The sequence below is a fragment of the Cebus imitator genome, unplaced genomic scaffold, assembly GCF_001604975.1.
Source record: "Cebus imitator isolate Cc_AM_T3 unplaced genomic scaffold, Cebus_imitator-1.0 Scaffold432, whole genome shotgun sequence".
Classification (NCBI taxonomy): Eukaryota; Metazoa; Chordata; class Mammalia; order Primates; family Cebidae; genus Cebus; species Cebus imitator.
Genome location: NW_016107747.1, coordinates 1,773,898 through 1,798,371, shown reverse-complemented (window position 1 = coordinate 1,798,371; position 24,474 = coordinate 1,773,898). Strand labels below are relative to the sequence as shown.

At 38.9% G+C, this 24,474-nt stretch overlaps 1 protein-coding gene across 1 annotated transcript in view; it reads left to right on the top strand.

The window, feature by feature from the left end:
• The first annotated feature begins 845 nt into the window (after window positions 1-845).
• LOC108290352 (copine-4) overlaps window positions 846-24,474 on the top strand; it is a 249,371-nt gene continuing 225,742 nt past the window's right edge. The window contains exons 1-2 of the mRNA XM_017510143.2: window positions 846-960; window positions 13,088-13,176. Coding sequence (XP_017365632.2) covers window positions 846-960; window positions 13,088-13,176 — 204 coding nt within the window. The remainder of the gene's footprint in view (window positions 961-13,087; window positions 13,177-24,474) is intronic.

Sequence of the window (24,474 nt, the reverse complement as noted above, 5' to 3'; positions counted from 1 at the left end):
CTTATGGAAGGCAGGACAGTAATGTGTCTTGCAAGAGGTTTTCTGTCCTTTTAGCATATTTATTCCTGATAACTGCCTGCTTCCAGCCATAGCTAGAGTGTTAATGTAAAATACCAGGGGAAATGTCTTTGCTGCTCACTCAGAAACTTTGAGCTCTTGGTAAGAGTGGAACCAAAGTTAGACTCTATTTTATTTTACCCATACCTGGGTTTACTGACAGGCAGGGATGAATTGATTTGGGGGAAATTTTCTTCCTAACACCCACTTCATTAAAACATTCAGCCAGGTTCATTCACGAGGAGACCCCTGTGCAAACTGGTTTTCGCCGTGGCTGAGGTTCATAACCATTTCTACTACCAGACCTCCGCTGGCCTCCTGTCCATCCACATGGACCTCAGGCTGTGCCCTAGGTGCTGTTTCCATACCTCCCCCTACAAATCTGCTGAGAGGTTTAGCTTTTCCAGCTTGCCCTTTGATGCTCCTCCTTCAGCACTGTTTGTTTGTTTTTTTCTCCAACTTCTATTTTAGGTTCAACGGGTACTGTGTGCAGGATTGTTACATGGGTAAATTGCATGTCATGGGGGTTTGCACATTTGACAAAATATACAGGTAATTTTGTCACTCAGGTAATCAACATAACAACCAATAGATAGTTTTCAATCCTCACCATCCTCCCACCCTCCACTCTCAAATAAGCCCCAATGTTTATTGTTCCTTTCTTTGTGTCCATGTGTACAGCTAGTGCTCGACTTACGACCACGATTGGGACCAGCAGACCGATCGTAACACGATTTGGTCGTTAAGTTGAGTAGGCTATATGTACAGTTGAAATGGTGCATGCGGAGATGGTAGTGCTGCTGGAAGCTGGTCCGCACTGTCATACGCCCAGCTGGGCAAAGTTTGCGCTGCCAGACGCGGAGCAGTCGTGGCTAGCGATTGTGGTCGTAAAGTCGAATGGTCGTAAGTTGCATAGGTCATAAATCGATCAATACCTGTACTCAATGTTTAGCTCCCACTTATAAATGCAGCACAGCTAGTGCTCGACTTACGACCATGATTGGTTCTGACAGACCAGTTGTAACATGATTTGGTCATAAGTTGAGTAGGCTATATGTACAGTACTGTGAAATGATGCTATAAAAATCTTTAAGTCATATTTTATCTTAATTTTCTTTCATTATTGTTATATATCATAATTTTCTTTGTTCATTTTATGCCATTTGTATCATCTCTACACCATTTTGTTTCTTATTTTTACATTTGTCAGGTTTAAGTGAAACACTGCATTACCAGTACAACTGGTTTAATATTTGCAAAACATACAAAATTACAAAATACAGGTGCATACAAAAATACAAAATACAGGTGTAAAAAATACCATAGGAAACATTTTCCCAATTGCAAAACATATCAAAATATATAAACATGTATGAAACATTTTATTGGCCGCTGGTGCTTGGCTGTGGATTGTTGATGTCATCATCTGACGCAGCAGTTGGGGTTACCGGAGTTGGTTTTTTCATAAACATGGTGAGCTTTGTCTGAATTGTATGTTTCTTTTTTTCTTCATAAATTTCACGATAGGGATGAAACACATCGCACGCCATCCGTTCAATCCTTGCGAATCATTTGATGTTTGGGTCCATTGCTTCGAAATGTATAAGAAGTTTATTCAGTAAAGATAAACCGTCTGATAATCCCTTAGTGGTGAACTTTCTTTCTGGCTCCTCCTCTTCTTTCTCTGCTTCTCTTCTTTCTTCTTCCGCCACTCTTTCTTCTTCCAGTTCGATTAGCTCTTCGTTTGTAGTTCTCTGGATTCTTTGTCTAGCAATTCTTCGACATCTTCCATGTCACATTCCAAAGAAAGGTCTTTAGCAAGTCTTACTATTTTTTTCCAAATCGTTTCAAGTTCATGTTCACTGTCAAATCTGTCAAAATCATTAACATAGCACTTAACACAATTTTTCCAGATGCCATTCATGCACTTTGTAGTCACAGCCTCCCAGGCGGTAGTGATATTCTTGATACACATCAAAATGTCGTAGTGTTTCCAAAAATCTATAGCAGAGCAGCCGTGGCTAGCGATTGTGGTCGTAAAGTCGAATGGTCGTAAGTTGCATAGGTCGTAAGTCGATCAATGCCTGTATTTGGTTTTCTGTTCCTGCATTAATTTGCTTATGATAATGGCCTCCAGCTCCATCCATGTTGCTGCAAAGGCCATGATTGTTGTAGTTTTTATGGCTGTGTAGCATTACATGGTATGTACATACCACATTTTCTTTACCCAGTCCACGACTGATAGGCATATAGATTTATTCCATGTCTTTGCTATTGTGAATAGTGCCACAATGAACATGCATGCATGTGTCTTTACGGTAGAACAATTTATATTCCTTTGAGTATATACCCAGTAAGGATTGCTAGATTGAATGGTAGTCCTATGTTAAGTTCTTTGAGAAATATCCAGACTGCTTTCCACAGTGACTGAACTAATTTACATTCCTGCCAGCAGTGTATAAGTGTCCCTTTTTTCTACAACCTTGCAAGCATCTGTTATTTTTTGGCTTTTTAATAATAGCCATTCTGACTGATGTGAGATAATATCTCATTGTGTTTTTGATTTGCATTCCTCTAATGATTAGTGATATTGAGCATTTTTTCATATGCCTATTAGCTGTGTGTATGTTTTATTTTGAGAATTGTCCATTCTTATCTCCTTTGCCCATTTTTTAACGGGGGCTGTTTTTTCTTGTTGACAAGTTTCTTATGGATTCTGGATATTAGATCTTTGTCAGATACATAGTTTGCAAATATTTTCTCCCATTTTATGGGTTATCTGTTTATGCTGCTGATAGTTTCTTTGTTGTGCAGAAGTTCTTTAGTTTAATTATGTCCCATTTAACAATTTTTGGGTTTTTTGTGATTCCTTTTGGTGTTTTCATCACGAAGTCTTTGTCCTGGTTAATGTCCAGAATGGATTTCCTAGGTTTTCTTCTAGGGTTTTTATGGTTTTAGATTTTACATTTAAGTCTTTGATCCATCTTGAGTTGATTTTTATATACAGTGACAGGTGAGGAGCCAGTTTCAATCTTCTGCATATGGCTAGCCAGTTATCCCACAACCATTTATTGAACAGGAAGTGTTTTCCCCATTGCTTGTTATTCTTCCTGTCCATGAATGTGGAATATTTTTCCATTTGTTTGTGTGGTCTTTGATTTCTTTCAGCAGTGTTTTGTAATTCTCATTGTAGAGAGATTTTTTGTTAGCTGTATTCCTAGGTATTTTATTCTTTTTGTGGCTATTGTTAATGAGATTGCATTCTTGTTTTGGGTCTCAGCTTTGATGTTAGTGGTTTACAGAAATGCTACTGATTTGTTTACATTGATTCTGTATCATAAACCTTTGTTGAAGTTGTTTAATAGATCCAGGAACCTTTTGGCAGAGACTATGGGCTTTTTCTAGGTATTATATCTTATAGTATGTGAAGAGAGAGAGTTTGACTTCCTCTCTTCTGATCTGGATGCTCTTTATTTCTTTCTCTTTCTTGATTACTCTGCCTAGGACTTCTAGTACTATGTTGAATAGGAGTGGTGGCACCGGTTTTGTATGACCCTCCAGTTCTATAACTTGCCAGCCTATCCCCCTGGGCTATACTCTCATTCCTGAGAAAAAGCATAAGACAGGAAGGAAAGAAAGAGTTTCTACCTTGCTGTTCACAGTGTCTGGGCCACTCCTGGAATTTTCCCAGCTTGCTTTTAGGCACACTCACTCTCTAAAAGAAACAAAGTTTCTGATCTGTCACATAGTAGAGCTGAAACAAAAACACAGACTATGGAGGGAGTAGGTAAGGTCTACCATTTATATCCTTTACTTTATGCCAGAAGCTGTATTTTACATGTGTTTCCTGTGGTGGTAATGAAGATAATTCCCACTCTACAGATGATGAAGCTGAGGTTAAAGAAGGGTTTATGCCTTGCCCAATGTCACATCACTTGTAAGTGCCAGACCAGAATTTGAACCTTACTCCAAATCTATACTCTGTCCAGGACAGGCTGCTTCTCCAAGGCTTGAGCTAAACATACACTCCTGGGATGGTTACACAATAGGAGGAGGGGCAGTGGTACTTATGGAATGGTTCAGGCAAGGAGCTGGCCTTGGGAATGTGCACACAGCATGAGTCAGTGCAGTGTTCTAAGGGCAGAAGAATAGAAATAGGGAATACAAGGCACTCCAATGGACAAAAAGAAATCTGTCATTGATTTCCAGGGAACAGGCTTGATATTGGAGTTTAGAGTCAAATGCTAATCTTGGAGGACAAGGGCAAGACCAAGACAGGCTTCCTGAGCAAATAGCAGTTTGTGCAAATGGAGAACACAGTCACCAGGGAGCAAGGCACAGTCCTGTTGGGAGACTAGGTTTTGACAACGGGGTCAGAATCATACAGAACCAATGTGAGTACCCTACCTGATGCCAGAGCTGTATCATTAACTGACAGCTGTAATAAAGGGGAATGTTTCACCTCCAGGCATGCTCAAGAGGAGGTCTCCATGTGGTTCCTTTCAGCCACACACAAGAATAGGTGCTGACTGCTTTCCATTCTACATCCTTACCACTCTTACATGCACAAGGACCACGCTTGGTCATGGGGGCGGGGGGAGCGGGCTGAAGATTCTCTTGAAATGTTGAAAGTGTAACGCCAATAAAGTGTAGGACCAATGGGATTGTATAAACTCTTGGGCTGTATATGGAGTCTCTATGGCTGCTTTTGATGAGGCATCCTCTGCAGGGAAGGCAGTCACCATACCTCCTGATGAACAGGGCCCCCTAGAAAGGCACTTGGTCTTCTCCTGGGATCCTCTGAGCTTCTTTCTCCAATGTGACCCGACCTCTAGCAGGACAACCTTCATCTACCCTTTGGGGAGGTATTCTTATTCTTCAGCCATTCCTCCCCAAATCTATTTATAATAAGCTTTGTTTTTGTTATTTGAAATTCCTTAATTCTTGAAACTTAAAAAAACCTTGAAATGCTATTTTCTCTAATTTAAAATCACCTTACAATTTCAAAGCTGAACACATCTCATATCCCTTTCTGTATGCATTTATATAGTTATAGCCCTGCTTCAGGGCAGGGTGCATTGAAAGCTTTTCTCCCAAATGAGTACTCAGGAAACGTTAGGTTCAAATCAATACAAGGGAAAGATACATGAGTCACTATAATATCACCTTCATATTAAAGATGCACTTTAACAAAAAGATAACCCCCCTTTCAGGAAGATTAATATGTGCATTTTAGATTGCATCTTGAATGAGGCAAAATCTGTGGGTGGCGTATAGTCCAATGGCTGTACCTTTGAGAGCAAGAGGACCATGCATCTCCAGCTAGAAAACGTGAAAATACAGCAGCCACTAGCCAGCTTTCCTGAGCTACTAGGGCACAGGAGTAGCAGTAACTGGTACACAACATAATGAATTGCCCTGTCATACCTTAATTCAACCTATATATACTTGCTTCAATTGTGCTTCTTAAAGTTTGTCAGGTCTCCCTAAATATCCACATGGCAGATGGAAGATGAGGAAAGGAGTTACTTTCTCCTTTCCAAAGAAAGGTCCTTAATCAACTGTCACCCCTTGATGAACAAAAGACATCGTCCAACAACGTGCAATAAATATGGTGTATTAGGCAAGGTAGCCCCATTTTTGATGGTTTGGGGGGAAATATTGGTTTTGGAGATGCTGACTGTTTCCAATCTAAGTGCTTTTGTTTGGTGCTTTTCCCAAATTGTCATCTGCTTTATTGCTAGGGGTATTATTCTCACTTGGCCTCAGCACATCAATTTGAAGCTGACTGGAAGTTTTGTGTGAAATAAAATTCCCACCATCACACTCTCTTCTTATCCCTTGTGGGTGGTGACAGGATGCCAAGGTGAATGTTCAGCAAAGATGCTGTCAGCTTCCTCTATCTCCCGTTGAATGCTTTGATTTCCCAAAGCCTCCCATCAGGATGTTGGAAGTTCCTCAGACAGTGAAGGAACATAGGTGCTAGACTCGAATTGGAATCCTGGTCTACCACTTGCTATAAGTGAAACTCTGAGGAAGTTTCTTGAAGTCCTTGACCCTTGGCTTCCTGATCTATAAGAAGGGACATAATGTTATTGAAGGAGATATTGACATCAGGTTCATAACAAATATATTAGTAGGTGATCTACCACTATCAGCTGAGTAAGATGCTTCATTGGTTTGAGAGGCTTACTGGAAAACTAGTGAGAAGTTGGGAGGGGAGTGAGACAGTGATCAGGTCAGAAGGTACTCCAGGGTAAGCCAGAGAGGAGAGAATAGGTACATATGAAAAGGGATATTCAAGCCTGGAAGACAACATCTGGGCCCAGAGCCTGAATGTGAGAGTAACTATTTGTCTGCCACTTCACAATTATCTACCTGTGGATCACATTTGTGAATGAGGGCTTAGGAAGTCAGAGACCTGTTTAAACTGGTGCATTTCTTGTGCCTTCACCTTCATGATCTGCTTTGTCCTCTAAGTCTTCTCTTATCAGCACATTGTGATTTTCTCCCAAATGCAGAGAAACCATGACATTTGCACTGTTTCCTTTGTCTTTGAGTTTTGAAGCCTGGTCTATTAGTCTGTTTTCATGCTGCTGATAAAGTCATACCCAAGACTGGGTAATTTACAAAAGAAACTGGTATAATGGGCTCAGAGATCCATGTGGCTGGCAATGCCTCACGATCATGGTAGAAGGTGAAAGGCACACGTCACATGGCAGCAGACAAGGGAAGAGAACTTGTGCAGGGAAATTTCTTTATAAAACCATCAGATTTCATGAAACTTATTCACTATCCCAAGAATAGCACGGGAAAGACCCACCACCATGATTCAATTACCTCCTACCAGGTCCCTCCCACAACCCATGGGATTTATGGGAGCTACAACTCAAGATGAAATTTGGGAGAAGTGAAGAGGCACGTGTATTATCTATCCCCATTCTCTTTCTCTAGCATCTTGTGGACATGTATCATGTACCAGCTAAAATTCTACCCCACCAAAGATGTTAATTTCCTGGAACAAAAGAAAATGATCACTGAAACATGTCTCAAAAAAAGTCAAATGTTTTAAAGAATTTATGCTTTGGGTTCTTTGTTACAATATATTCAAATTCTACTGCCTCATAGCCCCAGATACTTCTCCCCTTTTCTTCCCTCCTTCTGTAGGACGCAGGTCCATTTTGCAGGGTCTTTTTTGGAGGTGAAAAAAAGGAAAAGACAAAAATTTTTGAAAACTAGAATAGACGCTGGTTTGGCTATTTAATTTACAAGCCTTGGGGAAAAGAAGTCTAGGTAAGAAAGAAGAAATTAGACCAGATTAGTTAAAGGACAGTTTCTGAACTGCTTTTGGGCTTTATTTTCCCTTCCTGTTTGCTTCATCTCTTAGGAGCCAAAATAATTGAGGCAAATGTTAGACCAAGATTTTAAGAGAGGCCCTCTCAAGGAAAAGAAACTGCTGATTAACCGTTGGCTTGAAAAAAAGTCAATTTTCAAAGAGGCTACATAGTATGGTGCTATAATTTCAGATTCATTGTAATCAGAAGAAGCATTTTAAGAACCATATCTAATTCAGAACCTCTGTGTATTGCAGCAGAGATAGTGGATAAGAGGCAGGGAAGTAGAAGGCAGCATGGGTCTCTCCAGGTTAGCTTTCCTCTAGTTCTTCGTAGGAGCCCCTGGAGCACCAAAAAGGAGGACTGCAAGGGACATCATATTGCATTGTCTTGCTAATTTTGTGAGCTTCATGGTCAGTCAGGTCTTGGTTTAAATTTCCTCTCTATTATTCTGCTAGCTAGAATGCTTTTGATTTCAAGTAATGGATTATGCAGCTATTTATTAATAATTATTATTAATGTTACTATGAACCCAGGTTCTTTCATCCTTTTGCTCCTTCATCTAAAGCATGTTGGCTTTCACATTCAGGGTGGTCTCACCTTATAGTAAGATGGTGGCCACAGCGCAAGTCATTATGTCCTTATTCTCCTGTGTTTATGAGAAAGAGGTCCTTTCTTCCTTGCTTACTTTGTTTTTTGAGATGGAGTCCCGCTCTGTCACCCAGGCTGTAGTACAGTGGAATGATATTGGCTTACTGTATCTTCCACCTCCTGGGTTCAAGCAGTTCTTTGCCTCAGCCTCCCAAGTAGCTGGGATTACAGGCTCCTGCCACCATGCCCAGCTGATTTTTGTATTTTTAGTAGAGACAGGGTTCACCGTTTTGACCAGGCTGGTCTTGAACTCCTGACTTTGTGATCCACTTGCCTTGGCCTCCCAAAGTGCTGAGATTACAGGCATGAGGCACCGCACCTGGCCTTACTTTTTCTTTTTTTTCAGGGTAGAAAATACATTGCAGAAGTGCCTCAGCAGACTTTCCCTGCTATATTTTTGGCTGGAACTAGATAGAGTCTCATTTCTAAATCAGTCACTGGCAAAAGGCCCTTGTGGTTTTGCCTAATCATGGTTTATCTCTGGGTAGGTGCCCAGCTTCTATGAGGGCCCTACCTTCTGGATAAAGCTAGAGCCCTGTTAGCAAGGAAGAAGGGAATAATGACTATTGAGCAGGCAATCAAGTGTCTAGTAATTCTAAGCCTCAGTTTTGTTAATGAAATAGTCTCAAAATATATGTTTTAAAACATTGAGCACAAAGATGTGTATCACCCTGCTATCTTAAAAGCACAGACATTTGGATAGCACTGAAAATGTCCAGCAATAGGAAATGGTTAAGTAAGTTTTGTTAAGTAACGATATTATGTAACCATTTAAAATATTTGCAAAGAGTTTTTATAACAGTTTAAAATGTTTACAGTAGAACACGAGGTTAAAAAAAAAAAGAAAAAAAACCAGGACGTAAGATTTCACAGGTATTAAAAGTTAAGACCTAAACAAAATACTCTGGACAGGGGATTTTTAAAAATAGATGATACAAAAGATATCAAAATTCTATAGTGACTGTATGTACATTATTAGATAATGGGTGATGTTTTTTGTTTTTGTTTTTTACATTTAAGTCTTATTTAAATCTTCATTGGCTGGGAGTAGTGGCTCACACTTGTAATGTAAATACTCTGGGAGACCAACACAGGTGGATCACTTGAGGTCAGGAGTTCGAAACCAGCCTGACCAACATGGCAAAACCCTGTCTCTACTAAAAATACAAAAATTAGCTGGGTATGGTGGCACACACCTGTGTCCCAGCTACTTGGGAGGCTGAGGCAGGAAAATCGCTTGAACCTAGGAGGCAGAGTGTGAAGTGAGCTGAGATCATGCCACTGCAGTCCAGCCTGGGTGACAAAGCAAGACTCCATCTCAAATAAAATAAATTAAAAATAAATAAATATTTATTAATCATGTTTTATCATTTTAAAAACAAACATTAATTTGTACATTTATTAAAACAGATATGTCCTTGCTGATGGTAGCTAAATCTTTTCTTAAATTCCTTATACTCCTGTTTATAGAGATGAAAATGCTGCCCTAACAAACCATGGCTGGTTTTTCCTCTATTATGCTGCCTCATTTGGCAGGTTATAAGATTCCAAATTGAGAGTCAAGGGTGTCTTGCCTATGCTGGCTTTTATGGCATTCTGTACTACCCAGTATGTACTAGATGCCCAAGAAAGTGTTTAATTAATTCTATCCCTTTGTCATTTACCTAAGTGATTGTTCAGTCCAAAAGAGTCAATAACTTCTAAAAAGATTTAAATACATTTTTGGATTCGTGATCACTTCCTAGTTCTTAAGGAAGTACTGTCTCCCGTGGTGTGTCTGTTAATGCTATATACAGGCAGCAAGCACATCAGCCCAGGGGCACGTCAGTAAACCATGCTCACTGGGCAGCTCTATGTCCAGGCGCTCTCCACGCTCATTCATGATGTAGTCTATAAATCACAAGCTCTCAGAAGGAGCAAAACACCAACAGAAACACAAATGGAAGAAATGTGCAAATATTAAATGGCATGCTGTGAGATCTAGGGTAGATAAACATGCCACCCCACTGCACTCATTTCTTCCAATTGACAGAGCGTTACCAGGCCATCTGTGTTTCACAAATCTGTGTAGAAAGACAGGTGACTTCACATCAGTAATTTATGCTTCAGGGGGAATTATGGCTTCTTACACTTTGGCTCTCTGATGATTCAGCTCGAGGAGATGCATCTAGGGATTCAGATACTGTCAAGAATCCCTAAGCGAAACTCCCTTACATGTGACTAACGTGGGGGTGCTGCCTCATAGTTCACACACTCGTACACACTGTCTGACAGAGGTTCTATAATCACATTTACTGTGGCAACACTATTGAGATCTCACTCTATAGTTCCTTACTAATACCAATTAGTGGTTATAATAAAATGCATTCACTCTGTTTATTCACTTAACATGAATTTTTTTTTAACATCTGCTACATGGTAGGCACTTTCTTGGCATGGTGTAGGTTAAGCAGCCTTCTTTTCTTTGTCATTCCTTCCTCTCAATGGCACTGAAGAGGAAGCCTTCCTTGCAGCCATACCTTGTGAGGCAGCCACCTATAACAGCCCAACTCCTGCTTTGAGGAATGATAAACCTGTTAAACCTCCTGAGACACCTCCCTTCATGAGCTTCACTGTAGCCTCACTCCGTTCATTGCCTGTTCATTTGCAAATGGATAGTGAGTGTTGTGATGGCTCCGAAAAGGACCGTAACTCTCTTAAAATTCATTGAACTCAATGTAAATATATGGGCAAGAATGACTTGTGTCTGGAAATGTGTGCTCAAACAAAAAAAAATTTTAAAAACCTAGCTCCAACGTCTAACTGTGTAGCAGGAGTCTGACATGGAACACGGAGCACATGAAGCCATTTTCAGATAGTGTCAACCTAATGAGAATGGAGATTTTGAAAAATCAATATGGATTCTGTATCCAGATTTCTTTGTCACTGGCCGTCTTAATATGTTTGTGTGTTGCTATAAGGGAATACCTGAGGCTGGGTAACTTATAAAGAAAAGAGGTTTATTTGGCTCGTGATTCTACAGGCTGCACAAGAAGGATGGCATCAGTATCTGCTTCTGATGAGGGCTCAGGCTGCTTCCATTTATGGTGGAAGACAAAGGGGACTGGGCATGTGCAAATAATATGGTGAGAGAGGAAGCAAGAGGGGAGAGGGGAGGTGCCAGGCCTTTTAACAGTCAGCTTTTGTGGGAAGTAGGAGAGTGGCAACTCTATTACTCACTCTCACCTTTCACTGAGAATGGGCATTAGTCTATCCATGAGGGATCTGCCCCCATGACCAAAGCAACTCTCTTTAGGTCCCTCCCTCAACATTCAGATCAAGTTTCAACATGAGGTTTGGAGGGTCAAACACACCAACTATAACAGTGACTAAAAGAAAAACATGCTGGATTGGTGACAAAGTAAGACTCTGTCTTAAAAAAATAAAATTTTAATGATCTATTTGTTATTTCTTCAACATCTATTGATCACGCATCTTTTATGTTTCAGTCTCTTCGTTAGATACTGAGGATATAGCATTAAAGAAGTCAGACATGCTTCTTATTTTCATGGAGCTTAAAACTTGGTGAGAACAAAACTTTAACAAATAAGCATATGTAAATATGAAACTGTAATCAAGATAAGGACTATGATGGTCATCACACACTGCTTTTAGCCATGACTTTTATAAACAGATTTTCATGTCTTCTGGCTTGGTCAATAAAATGAAATACTTAGCTTCTGAAAAAGACATGTAACGTCACCTTATTTTTCAGGCAAACAACTCTAGCACATAGCTTTTGAGTGGTGTGAAGTCTTCAGCAGTTCAGATTCAGGAATCCAAGTCATGACATTTAACCCACTGAGATAGGTAAGTTAGGGAGGCTTCCTAAGATGAGAGTTTTTGATGGCAAAACCACAGTTTAATCTGGACCTAAGACTGCAGAAATCTCAGAATATCAGCTTTAGAAATTGCCTTTGCAGGCTTACAGACAAGCAGGTGGTTATAAGCACTGAGTAAAGGATCTGAGCCTTCCTTGAGCTATCCCAGACCCTCACTCTGGCCTCTAGAAGAATGCCCTCATAATACCCTAGCCTCCTGGAGCTTCCTCTATGTGTTGGCCCTCAAGAATGGGACACATGAAAGACAGCTCAATGCTGTCTGCCTCCTAGGATAGCCATTTAACCAACAGAAAAGCCACTCATCTTTGCCACCATCTTTGTTCAATGGTGAACATCCTTGATTCTCTGGCCCTCCTCTTCAACTCTCTTCTTTTACTGTTCAAATAAGTACCAAGGAAATATTAGCAAGCTCATTGCATAAGCAGGTGCTCAACCGTGGCTCATGATACTTGTCTCCCCTTTTTGCTAGCTCCACCTATCTCTGATGAGCGTTCCCCTGCAGTTCTTCTGCCTCATTGAATTTGTGGAGTGATGAAGCTCTACTCACCTTTAGGGGAGAAAGGGAAGTCACTATACTCCCAATTAGACAGGAAGCACAACTTCAATATTTCTTGGCCTTCCCTTCTCTCCTCTCTAGCCTTAAACTTTTATTGAAGGCAGTGATGGTTATTGCTGATTGTCTTCTCAGAGGAGGATATCTGTCTCCTGATTTATTCTTTTCTTTAAACTGTGGAGTAAATTCCAGAACAACAGGGAAAGCCCCATTCAAAATTCTTTCAAATTTGCAATATACTAACACAAACGTAGAAAGTTAGCAATTGCTTGTGAAGACATGTTGAGTGAGTGAGGGCACAGAATACATTTTGTGCTGTGAAAACAAACACACACACACACACACAAACACACACAACACCCAAGCCCCTATATATTGAAATGACAAAACTTGAAGTCATTTCAAGGTTGAGGTTCTTGCCTTTTTACTGAAGTGAATACATCATGAACTGTGCAAACTAATCTTGAGTGTTTTGGGGCTCAGACCAAGAGTAGTTTAATTCCAAGAATAAATTGTAGCTTAAACTTTGTCCTATTAGCCAAAAAATGAAGATATGAGAAAATAAGTTCTATGTTCTTCTCATAATGCAACTCCAATTATTTGACTTATAGCGGGCTATTACAAAGGTGGAATAGACAAGAAATTACTCATAGTTCAACCCAAAATAAAGGAGAGAAGACGCTCTTTCCCTCCGTTAACAGTATGTAAATTCTAAGACCAGCAAAACTGGTCTTCCAGGAAGGAAGGGCAGGAGGAAGTGAGCAAATAGGACTGAAGAAAGAGGTTTTCTGAACATACACACAGTATTGCTGGCCCTTAGTTCCTTTTAGTTGTTCCATGACCACTTGTTAAAGGCAGCATTTTATACCTGCCTCCCATACAGATGATCATCACTGCAACTTGGGGTGTCAAGTAATCATTTTCTTTCTGGACATAACTCATAGCTAAGCTCCTTACTAACTAAAAAGAAAATGTTTGAATCTTTCCTTTTCAGTGCAGACTATTCAGCTGGTAGCCATCTTGTCTGGAAAAGTAACTGTTAGGTTTTATTCAGTTCAATCTTCACCCAAACATACACCTTCATTTACAGGTGGCCATGTGTCATAGTTTTTCAGAGGAAGGGAAGCTGACATTTGAGTTTTCTTCATATCTCTCACAACCTTGAGAGAAACAGCCACCAGTAGTATTTCCTATTTTCACTTGTATAGCAAATTGATTTTAGAGCTTCCCAACCTGATCCCCGAGCTTGACCTCTGATGAATGAAGTGTATTCAAGGAGAGGAACAGTGAAGTAAATAAATTATCTCATAACACTAGGGAATCCATAAGCACAGGAAAACTGCATGGGCAACAAAATATAGGTATTTCTGACAGCACCAATGGATGAACACAAGCTGGAATGAGGTCAAGGCTTGCAGGCATTTGATGTAGCTCTATATCCTCATGCCAGATGTGGATTATGATATAATTACAATTGGCTCTGTCTAGTTCTCAGGCCTATGAAATATTTAAACATCTTTTTCTAGCATATGTAAGAGGCAAAGAACTTAGAATTTTCCTTCAATAAGCAAATCACTTTAAGAGAGTTGGAGATAGGCTTTCTCTTAAATCATGGCCTAGTTTGGGGCTTGAGTTTCTTTCCAGGGGACTCATTCTGTATTCATGTTCAATCTGGTTGCACGGCAGGGAAGTGTGGCATTGAGTTTGTGGTGCAGAGGATGAAAAACAAGGCAAAATCATCATGACAGCAGAAAAGAATAAATTCAGTTTTTTCAAAATCTTTCAACGGCTGATCAGAGGGAGCCATTTCTATCCTGCTTAAGATGAAGCTGTTCAGCAGACATCCCCCAGGACTCTTCTGATTAAAGCAGTTTTTGCATAGCGTTAGCCAAATCTCAGCCAGTTCAAGGTCCTTTAAGTGCTACACTTTCTTAAGATTGAAAGATTCTATTTGATACCAAAACAGCACTGGATGGAAAGAAAAGATCAACATGAAGGGCATTTACACAAAGGATGGTTCTGATTCAATTTCTTTCCCAATGGATAGATTCATTCTGGGCTCAGGATATTACATTGCTGATAGAATTTTTTTCAAGTCTCTGCTGTAGGCAGTTTAACTTGTCTAGTGGTCTGTTTTTATTTCCAGTTCTCCTTGCAATAAAAGAAACTGAAATTCCTGGGCTCTGACGGAAGCTTTCTGAGCTGCCTTAGTGACCTGTACAAGCCATCAGAGGTCGGAACCAGCTCTAGAATGAGTGGGTGCAAATGTTCCTAAAAACCAGCTCTTGGTTTTCTGCAGGAATGGTGGAAACAAGAGAGCATTGACACTTCTGATGCATGAAAAATTTCCTAAGCCTCGTTACAATCCTAAATCTCAGCCTCCTCTTCCATTAGGAATTTGGATTCCAGATATACTAGTCAGTGGCTGCATTGAGCTACTTTTTGTTTTCTCTAGTTTACTCTTAACTAGACTTGAGTAGAAAAATAAAGTGGCAAGACATCAGAAAAGCCTAAGAACCAGACAGTTCAGAAGTTGGATACTCATTTTCCAAATAGAATAATAGAGTGTAGGCTCTGTTTGGTAAGGGTACTTAACTTTAAGGATGCAAACACTCAAAATGTGTTTTTCCAATTTAAATAAACATATAATCTGAGTGTGGATATTTGGGAAGCAGGGATTTGGGGAACTTAAATCTTTCTGGCTCTATGTTATCCTTATGGTAAGCAGATTGGGTCTGAAGCTGTTGTTTTGAAGAAATATTCACTGAAGCAGCAGATGAAAACATTGTGGCTGTGGCATTTTTTTTTTTTTTTTTTGAGTATGACAAAGCATGAATAGTGTCCTCTCCTTGCCCAAAGAGAAAGGGGACATGACTATTTCCCCAGCCTCTCAGCTGTGCCCTAGTCAGGCTGAAGGGAGCCAACTGGGCTGTTAATATGAAAAGGTGCCACTCGCAGGGTTCAGACAGTTCCAGCCCTTCTTTATTGAGTCCTGCTTGTTTTATAATCAATCGGAACTGGTTTTCTTCAGTTTTCATTAAAGAGCCACTCTAAATAGATGCTCAATGTGGTTTATCCCTCCTAGATGGAGGGCAAGGCAAGTGATGAAAGACCATTTCCTAAATATCTAAATACAGTATACACACACATACACGCACAGGCTCACACTTAGCACCTTTTACACTGTGGTGTGCCTTTACTATCCCTTAATTAGAACGTCATAGATGAGTTACAGACTAAAGAGCAAAATCAAAGAGAGAGAGAAAACAGTCTTTTCTCCTTCCTTGCACATATATATTAATGCCTAGGTTTAGACTTTAATGTGTCTGTTATGATTTATTGGGGATACAACATTAACAGGCATCTACATAAGGTGAAAAAATTTACTTGAAACCCTGCCTCAACAACAAATCTGTTTTCATTTTGTTCTCTTTCTTTCCTGTTTCCATCCCAATGTTAGCAATGTTTTATTTGCCATTTATCTTTGAGTTTATAGCAGCATTGCTTGTGATGAACATCACTGATTTATTAGCAGATGTTCAGAATGAAAAAATGAAACATTAAATATGATGGTAAAATGTATTATGAACACAGAAAATGAATAAAACTGTGAAATCTGTGCATCTTAGAATTGAGGGAGCATGTGACTTGCCATTTCATTACATATATGATTTTTATCTGTTTTTCTAATATCAGCATTTGTCAGGGCTGTGTGTAGATTTTAGAATTCTAATTTTTATAACCTTAAATTATGTTATCAAGAGACATCATATTGGACATGCGACTTTAGCAAATATTTAAGCCTCTTTCTAGTGCTGTGCTTGAGCTGGCTTGTACCAGCTTTTGCGAGTTAATTGTGCCCATCTCTTCCCTATTCTGAGTTCAGTGACTTCAAATTGGTAGCTAGAAATTACCTAGGATGCAGGTATTTACACCTTGAAAATTGGCAAATGTTACAAACTTACCAGCACCACACTGCTTATTTCTGTTATAAATAATACTGTAATGACATATTTGACTAAGCCTCTCAGTGTTTTTTTCCTTCTGGCACCTGGAAGAATTCCACCAAGGGGATAATAGTAAAGTAATAATAAACAAAATCTAACACTTCCTAAGTGCCAGATACTATGTAAAGCTCTTTATTTAATCTTCGAAACAACCCTACAAACTAGGTATTGTTACTTGCACTTTCATTTTACAGATGAGAAAACTGAGGCTTAGAGTAATTGGACAAAACTCAAGTAGCTTGTCCAAAGCCACACAGCTAATGAGTGGCAGGCCAGAGTCTGAAATGCAGGCAATCTGGTGCCAGAGGTTATTCCTTGAACCACAGTGCAATCAGTAACATTCCCAGAACTCTAGCTCTGAGCACCAACAAATGGACCCTCTGCTCCCCCAGCCTATCAATTTGAAGGCCTACCTTCCCTGTCATAAGTCCAGTAGGATTCACATATTCTGCCTGGTCATCCTGATGCTTGACAGTCTGAAGCTTCTACTGCCAGACCCACTTAGGGTGCCCATTCTCTTCCTTGCACCAATTGGTTCCAATAGTAAGTTAAGGCTTCCCATTCATCAGATGTCTTCAGCCCTCCTTCATCATAAATTCTTCCTTGCAGTCTTCCTAGTGATGTAGCAATCCTTCACAGGGTTCTAGATTTGCCTCAGCTTCAGTAATGTCACTCCTATCGGCACATAGATTTCTCTGTCTTTCTTTGTATTGATTATTATACTTTAAGTTCTGGGGTACATGCGCAGATCATGCAGGATTGTTGCATAGGTATACACATGCCATGGTGGTTTGCTGCATCCATCCCCCTCGTCATCTATATTAGGTATTTCTCCTAATGTTATCCCTCCCCAATCTCCTCATCCCCTGCTATCCCTCCCCTAGCCACCCCCAAAACAGGCCCCGGTGTGTGATGTTTCCCTCCCTGTGTCCATGTGTTCTCATTGTTTAACACCCACTTATGAGTGAGAACATGCAGTGTTTGGTTTACTGTTCTTGTGTCAGTTTGCTGAGAATGATGGTTTCTAGATTCATCCATATCCCTGCAAAGGACATGAACTCATCCTTTTTTATGGCTGCATAGTATTTCATGGTATATATATGCCACATATTCTTGATATCCAGTCTATCATTGATGGGCATTTGGGTTGGTTCCAAGTCTTTGCCATTGTAAACAGTGCTGCAATGAATGTATGTGTGAATGTGTCTTTATAGTAGAAAGATTTATAATCCTTTGAGTACATACCCAGTAATGGGATTGTTGGGTCAAATGGTATTTCTATTTCTAGATCCTTGAGGAATCGCCACACTGTCTCCCACAATGGTTGAACTAATTTACACTCCCACCAACAGTATAAAAGCATTCCTATTTCTCCACATCCTCTCCAGCATCTATTGTTTCCAGATTTTTTAATGATCACCCTTCTAACTGGTGTGAGATGGTATCTCAATGTGGTTTTGATTTGCATTAGTCTAATGACCAGTGATGATGAGTTATTTTTCATATGTTTGTTGGCTACTTAAATGTCTTCTTTTGAAAAGTGTCTTTTCATGTCCTTTGCCCACTTTTTGATGGGGTTGTTTGTCTTTTTCTTGTAAATTTGTTTAAGTTCTTTGTAGATTCTGGATATTAGCCCTTTGTCAGATGGGTAGATTGCAAAATTTTTTTTCCCATTCTCTTGGTTGCTGGTTCACTCCAATGATAGTTTCTTTTGCTGTGCAGAAGCTCTTAAGTTTAATTAGATCCCATTTGTCTAATTTGGCTTTTGTTGCCATTGCTGTTGGTGTTTTAGTTATGAAGTCCTTGCCTATGCCTATGTCCTGAACGGTATTGCCTAGGTTTTCTTCTAGGGTTTTTACAGTGTTAGGTCTTATGTTTAAATCTTTAATCCATCTAGAGTTAATTTTGTATAAGGTGTAATGAAGCGGACCGGTTTCAGCTTTCCGCGTATGGCTAACCAGTTTTCCCAACACCATTTATTAAACAGGGAATCTTTTCCCCATTGCTTGTTTTTGTCAGGTTTGTCAAAGATCAGATGGTTGTAGATGTGTGGTGTTACTTCCAAGACCTCTGTTCTGTTCCAGGGGTTTATATCTCTGTTTTGGTACCAGTACAATGCTGTTTTGATTACTGTAGTAATTACTTGTAGTATAGTTTGAAGTCAGGTAGCATGATGCCTCCAGCTCTGTTCTTTTTGCTTAGGATTGTCTTGGCTATGTGGGCTCTGTTTTGGTTCCATATGAAGTTTAAGGTGTTTTTTTCCAGTTCTGTGAAGAAGGTCATTGGTAGCTTGATGGGGATAGCATTGAATCTATTAATTACTTTGGGCAGTATGGCCATTTTCACATTCATGTTTTGTTCCTTAATCTGAGAGAAGTTAACTGCTACCTCTCTCAAAGACCGCCAGAAAACCTATTGATCAAGCAAAGATGATTAGTTTATAGTAAAGGACCTTGATAAAGTCTTCATGGTGTCTAAGATTGGGGAAGTGAAGGGATAATCTTTAAAGAGTTTTAGGGTCTGGGCTAGGAATTTAAGGCAGGTTTTACAAGACAGGGAACTGGTTGGGACTGGGAAGTATTTATGATATTAACAGCTTTTGACTGGTGGGCCCAGTAAGGTGAGTGGCCTAAAGCAATTCTTGATAAGCAAAGCCATTAGTCTTCATATTAGCTGTTAGGCTCATCTTCCAAATGCAAGTATAGTATGTCCTAGAGTAATTAACTAAATTACTTCTGGTTGTTCCAAATAATATTTAGCACAGAAAGAAAGAAATGCTTGGTTCCAGCACTGCTTATCACAGAGAGGGAAGTATAATATTTTCAGTTCCCAGGAAGAAGAGACTAATGCTTATGAGCTCCTAAACAGGAAGGAAGCTTTGATCCCTTTGCTTCTCATAACAACTCTAGTGTCACCGTTCTTTTATGTGGTTTACTCTCCACTTTTCACAGGCCCTCATGCTAGAAACTTGAACCAAGTCTTCTTGAAGGGAAGATAATACCAGTGACAACACAAGGCATCATACTCAAGATTGCTGCCTCCTAAAATCCACTGGTATACTTGATTTAGATCTAGCCTACACTTTTCTGAGTGCTCTTCCTGGCTGGAGTGACACCCAGGACGCTGACAGGAAGCCTTTATTAAACAATCTGAGAGCTCTTCAATGTGTCTAGTCATTGTTTTTCTTCATAAGCCTGTTGGAAAGATGTACAAATAGAAATCTTGGTAGCCTGTTCAGACTCTTAGGGTTCTACCAGTAACACAAATTAAATATTTCAGTCATACATTTCTTTCTAAAAGCACAAAGCAGTCTTCTTCTTTTGAACTGTGATCATATGGTAATTTCCAGAAGCAGGACCACAGGGTGATAGGAAATGAACATTTTCATAGTTCTTAATTTACATTGCCATGTTACTTTCTATAGAGCAATGTAACAATACTGCTAGCAGCAATGTAGGAATGTACAATTTTCACCGCGATATAGCTAGAAATAGATTTTATGTTATATATGTTACAATTTAATTATAATATTATTTCTTATATTCAGATTTCCAATTCTTTCATTTCTAAGGGGCTTAACATTTGAATACAATTTTTTTGTAACAATGATTCGAACTAAGAGATAAGCAAAAAGAAAATTTCTGAAGCAGGTAAAGATGTCATCCCAAAATAACCACTGTTATTAGTTTGAAATATCTTGATAGACCTTTAAGGTTTCTTTTTATAGATATATTCTTTTTTTTCTATAAAACAGGGTCATGATGTTCACCCTATTTTGTAACCTGCTTTTTTTCACTCACCCACCTGCATATTTTGAACATTTTCCCACAAAAATATGTCATTGTTGTGAGAAAATGTAAATAGAGGTTAAGAACAATGAGTTTGGAGTCCAAATGCTGGGTTCAAATGCCTGGTCAGATATTTAGCAGCCATGGGACTTTGGGCAAGTTATTAAATCCTTGTGGCTCAGTTCACTCATCAGTGAAATAGGGATCATAAAAGTATTGCCTGATAAGCTTGTTATGGAAATTAAATAAATTAAAATTTTACATGCTCAGAGAGTCTGGCTCATAGGCTAAAAACAATATTGGATACACCATGATTATTTAATCAAAGCCATATTATTGGATATTTCTGTTTTGCTTATATTATAGAAAATTCTGCTTTGAACATTTCTTAAAATAAATTTCTAAGTATTAAGTTAGTTGATTAAAGAACACATACATAGTTAAGGCTTTTGCTATATATTGCTGAATTTTCCTCCAAAAAGTATATCCCATACACAGGGTAGGAGAATACTATTTATTCCTTGATGTTAGCAACCAATTTCCTTTCGGTCCTTTGCCTTCCTAAGACACGTGAAATCTGGGAGGTAAACCTGATCTGATTAGAGAGCCAGAGGCACAATTTCCTGTGACCTCTTTGTTCTGTCCATCATAATCTCCTCATTAGCTGGCCTAGGACTTCATCTATACCAGGGAACATTAGCCACTTATGTGCTATTTTAAACTGAAAAATAATAACTGGTAATATTGCATTGAGGGCTATCATTAACTTGAGCTAAATTACACTGAGATGTCTCCAGAAATACATGGAAGATTTAGAGGAAGAACAACCTAAGTTATTATAGGTACACAATAGCAGTGGACAGGTTTATCATAACGCACGCTCATGAAGGGTGTACTGCAGATCAGCTGCATCGAAAAAAGGCTACTTGAATGTGGCAGCTGTGATTCACGCTATCTCACTTATTAAGTCAGTTGCTAAATCACATTCATCAAAAGACTTTAATACTTGTTCGGTTTAAAAAGGAAAAGCTCGTTGTGCACGGGGACAAAATGCTGGCTGCTTTATCATAATTAAGGACACCTGCACCAACTCAGAACTTCTTGGGGAAAATATAAATTACTATATGGAAGATACTGTAAATGGTCATATCTTGTATAGAAAAGATTGTGTTGATTTTTTCCTAAAAGAAATTATTTTGTGGTAATACATTCTTTCCTGCCTTGCCTCCTTCCCCATGGGAATCTCAGTGGGGTTGGTCTAGTTACTTTTGTGTGTGTATGTGACTTTTGATATGTATAAGCTTTAATTGTAGTATTGAAAAAAACCATAATAATCCTTTGCTGATACTCATGATATTCATAAAAATATCATGATAATCATAAAATAATGATGCTATCTATAAAAGTAATATTCTTTTATGTTGCTATCCAAGATTCCTGGTGAAAGCAATGAAATTTTACATAGCAAATCTTTCTATTTCAAGGGGCAGTTACAGAGTTCTTAATATTGCTCAGATGTCAGCTGCCTCCTATTCTGGTTACCCTCTTTCAAGTCACATGCTTGTCTATTAACTTGTTGATCCCTGAAAAAGTAATTAGAACACACATCTCACCATACTATCCCTCTTAAGTTGCTCTGGAAAAGAGATTGCAGCTCTTGGCCAATATGTGATAGCGGGCTAACCTCCATCTGTGATACATTTCCTCTCCAAACCATGCAGATGGAAAGGTGAGCAATAAAAAATAAATCCCTCTGACATTGATAGTGTTCAAAACAAGTATTATTCACTCCTGTTACTATTCAAGAAACAGACCTAGAAAACTGAGTATGTTTTAATTTAGGCTAGCAAGAGAAGGAATGAAACAAGATACTGACACTCCCATATATTGAGCATCAACTATAGACTAGACAAGCTGATATATGATCAATGATTTAACCTCGACTCATAGCACCGAGGTAAATGCATATCCTGATTTGGTAGATCATAAACTATACCATTGAGATTACAAAGACCATAGGTGTTTTAGTGACATACAGTCCCCTAGTACTTTACCTTACTTATCAAGGTCTTTAATTTGCTAATTAGTATTATGGATCATTAAGAAGGAGGCATAATATATATAGTTTTCCAGCTTATTCAGCACAATTCCCTCTTTATACATACCTCCACACAAAACATTGCCATATAGGCACTTTTGTTTTTTTACCAGAGTATCTTGCCAGCTAATGTTTCAAAAAAACCAGAGCCCTAAGCCAAGGCTCTTTCCATATATTTTTTCATATAAATATTGCATATATATGTAACCTCTGTTAGCTTACAGATACTTAAGAAATAATAGTTACATATATGTGATACCGTGCCATTCCTTTAATGGAAGCTTCCAATTTCCAACCCCCTTTTAACTCAAAGTTCTTACAATGATCTATGAAGTCATACATGATGTGCTTCCTACTTTCTCTCTCTAATCCCACTTCATGCTACTCTCTCCTGGACTCAAGTGTTCTAACCACACTAGCCTCCTCACCACTTGTTAAGCCCTCCAAAGCCATTCAGGGCCTTAGAAAGTGCTATCCCCTCTGCCTAGAATGCTCTTTCTAAGATGGCTTCCTTCCTAACTACCACTTTGCCATTACTCAGGAGCTTCCTTCTGTTCTAGTTATCTAACACTATGTAACAAACCACCTTAAAAGTCAGTGGTTTAAAGAACGACAGCTTATTATTGTTACAGTTCATGGCTCTTTGGGTCAGGAAATCAGGACACAGAGAGGAGAGTTTCCCTTTGTACCCTGATATCTGGGGCCTCTGCTGGGATGATGTGAATAGGTAGAGACAGCAACAGCTCAGGATGACTGGGATTCTTTCTGTTTCTTCCTTTAAGTTTTACTGTGTATAGCTTGGGCTTCCTCACAGCATGGCATCCTCAAAGTGGTAAAACTTCTTGCATAGCAGCTAAGAGCTCCAAGAGACCAAAGTGGAAGTGGAAGTCACCAGTCCTCTTAAAACTAGACTGGAAACTATTCATCGCATAATTTCTGCTAAATGCTGTTTGTTAAAGAAAACATGTAATAGCCCAGATTCAAGGTTATTTGTGAAAATAGATTATTTCTTTTAGTAGGAGAAGTGTCAAAGAATTGTCTTGGACAAAGAGCTGTCTTTAATCCACGTCTCAGTAAGATCTTCCCTATCTATCCTATTTAAAACTGTAATCCTCCTAATGCTTCCTGTCTCTTACTCTTGCTTTATTTTTCTTTATAATAACATAATCACTTAACATATTTTATACCTGACATATTTCCTTTATTATCTATATCTCCCAGTCAGATATAAATTCCATGAACCTAGGTTGTTTTTTTTCTCTCTCTCTTGCATTCGCTGTTCTATCTTCAGCAATGAGAATGGTGTGCAGTATAGAGTAGGCACTCCATAAATAGGCACTTAAAGAATGAATGATGAACAAACAAATGAATAACAATGGATAAGTTAACCACTATGACTCTCAGTTTCTTTATCCACAAAATGGAAATAAAACTACCTGCATTCTAGGGCTACTATGAGGATTGGATGAAGTCTGGTATATCAAATATTTAATATAGAACTTGGCAAATAGTAGCTTTTAATTTGAGTGACCACAAGGTGATCTTAAGTAGATTTCAGAAATGTCATATAGATTTAGACACTGTCTTCCTGGGTGCCGCTTAATATTCTGACATATAAAGAGAGAGAATTTGTCGCCTTCTAACCAAATAAGACTTCCTTACCTAGGATAAGTGAACTTAACTATAAAGAGAATGAGGATTTGATAGAAGGAACAGGAGTCATGTATTTTAAAAATGTGTTTCCTTTTGAAGTGAACATCAAAGTTGTTAGATCCTTAATAAAATTAGCATCATGGGGGGTCAGTATTTGCATTTTCCCAAGCAGCAAAACCTCATTGAGTGCTATCATTTGTTCCCTAATTGATTGACTATAAATAGTAATATAGTCATTTACTTCCTCTCAAAAAGGCCTCCTAATTTGTTCATTTGAGCATTAAAGCAATGCTAATGCAGGGTTTTATCCCTTCTCAGCCAGAGGATTATAATTTTTGAGAAATGCCCTGACATCCTACCTGCTTCCATTTCCACATCTGGTTTTTCTTTTTTCTTCACGCTGTTATTGAGAGTTAATCCAATACATTATTGTTGGGTGGTAAAAGCCCTAG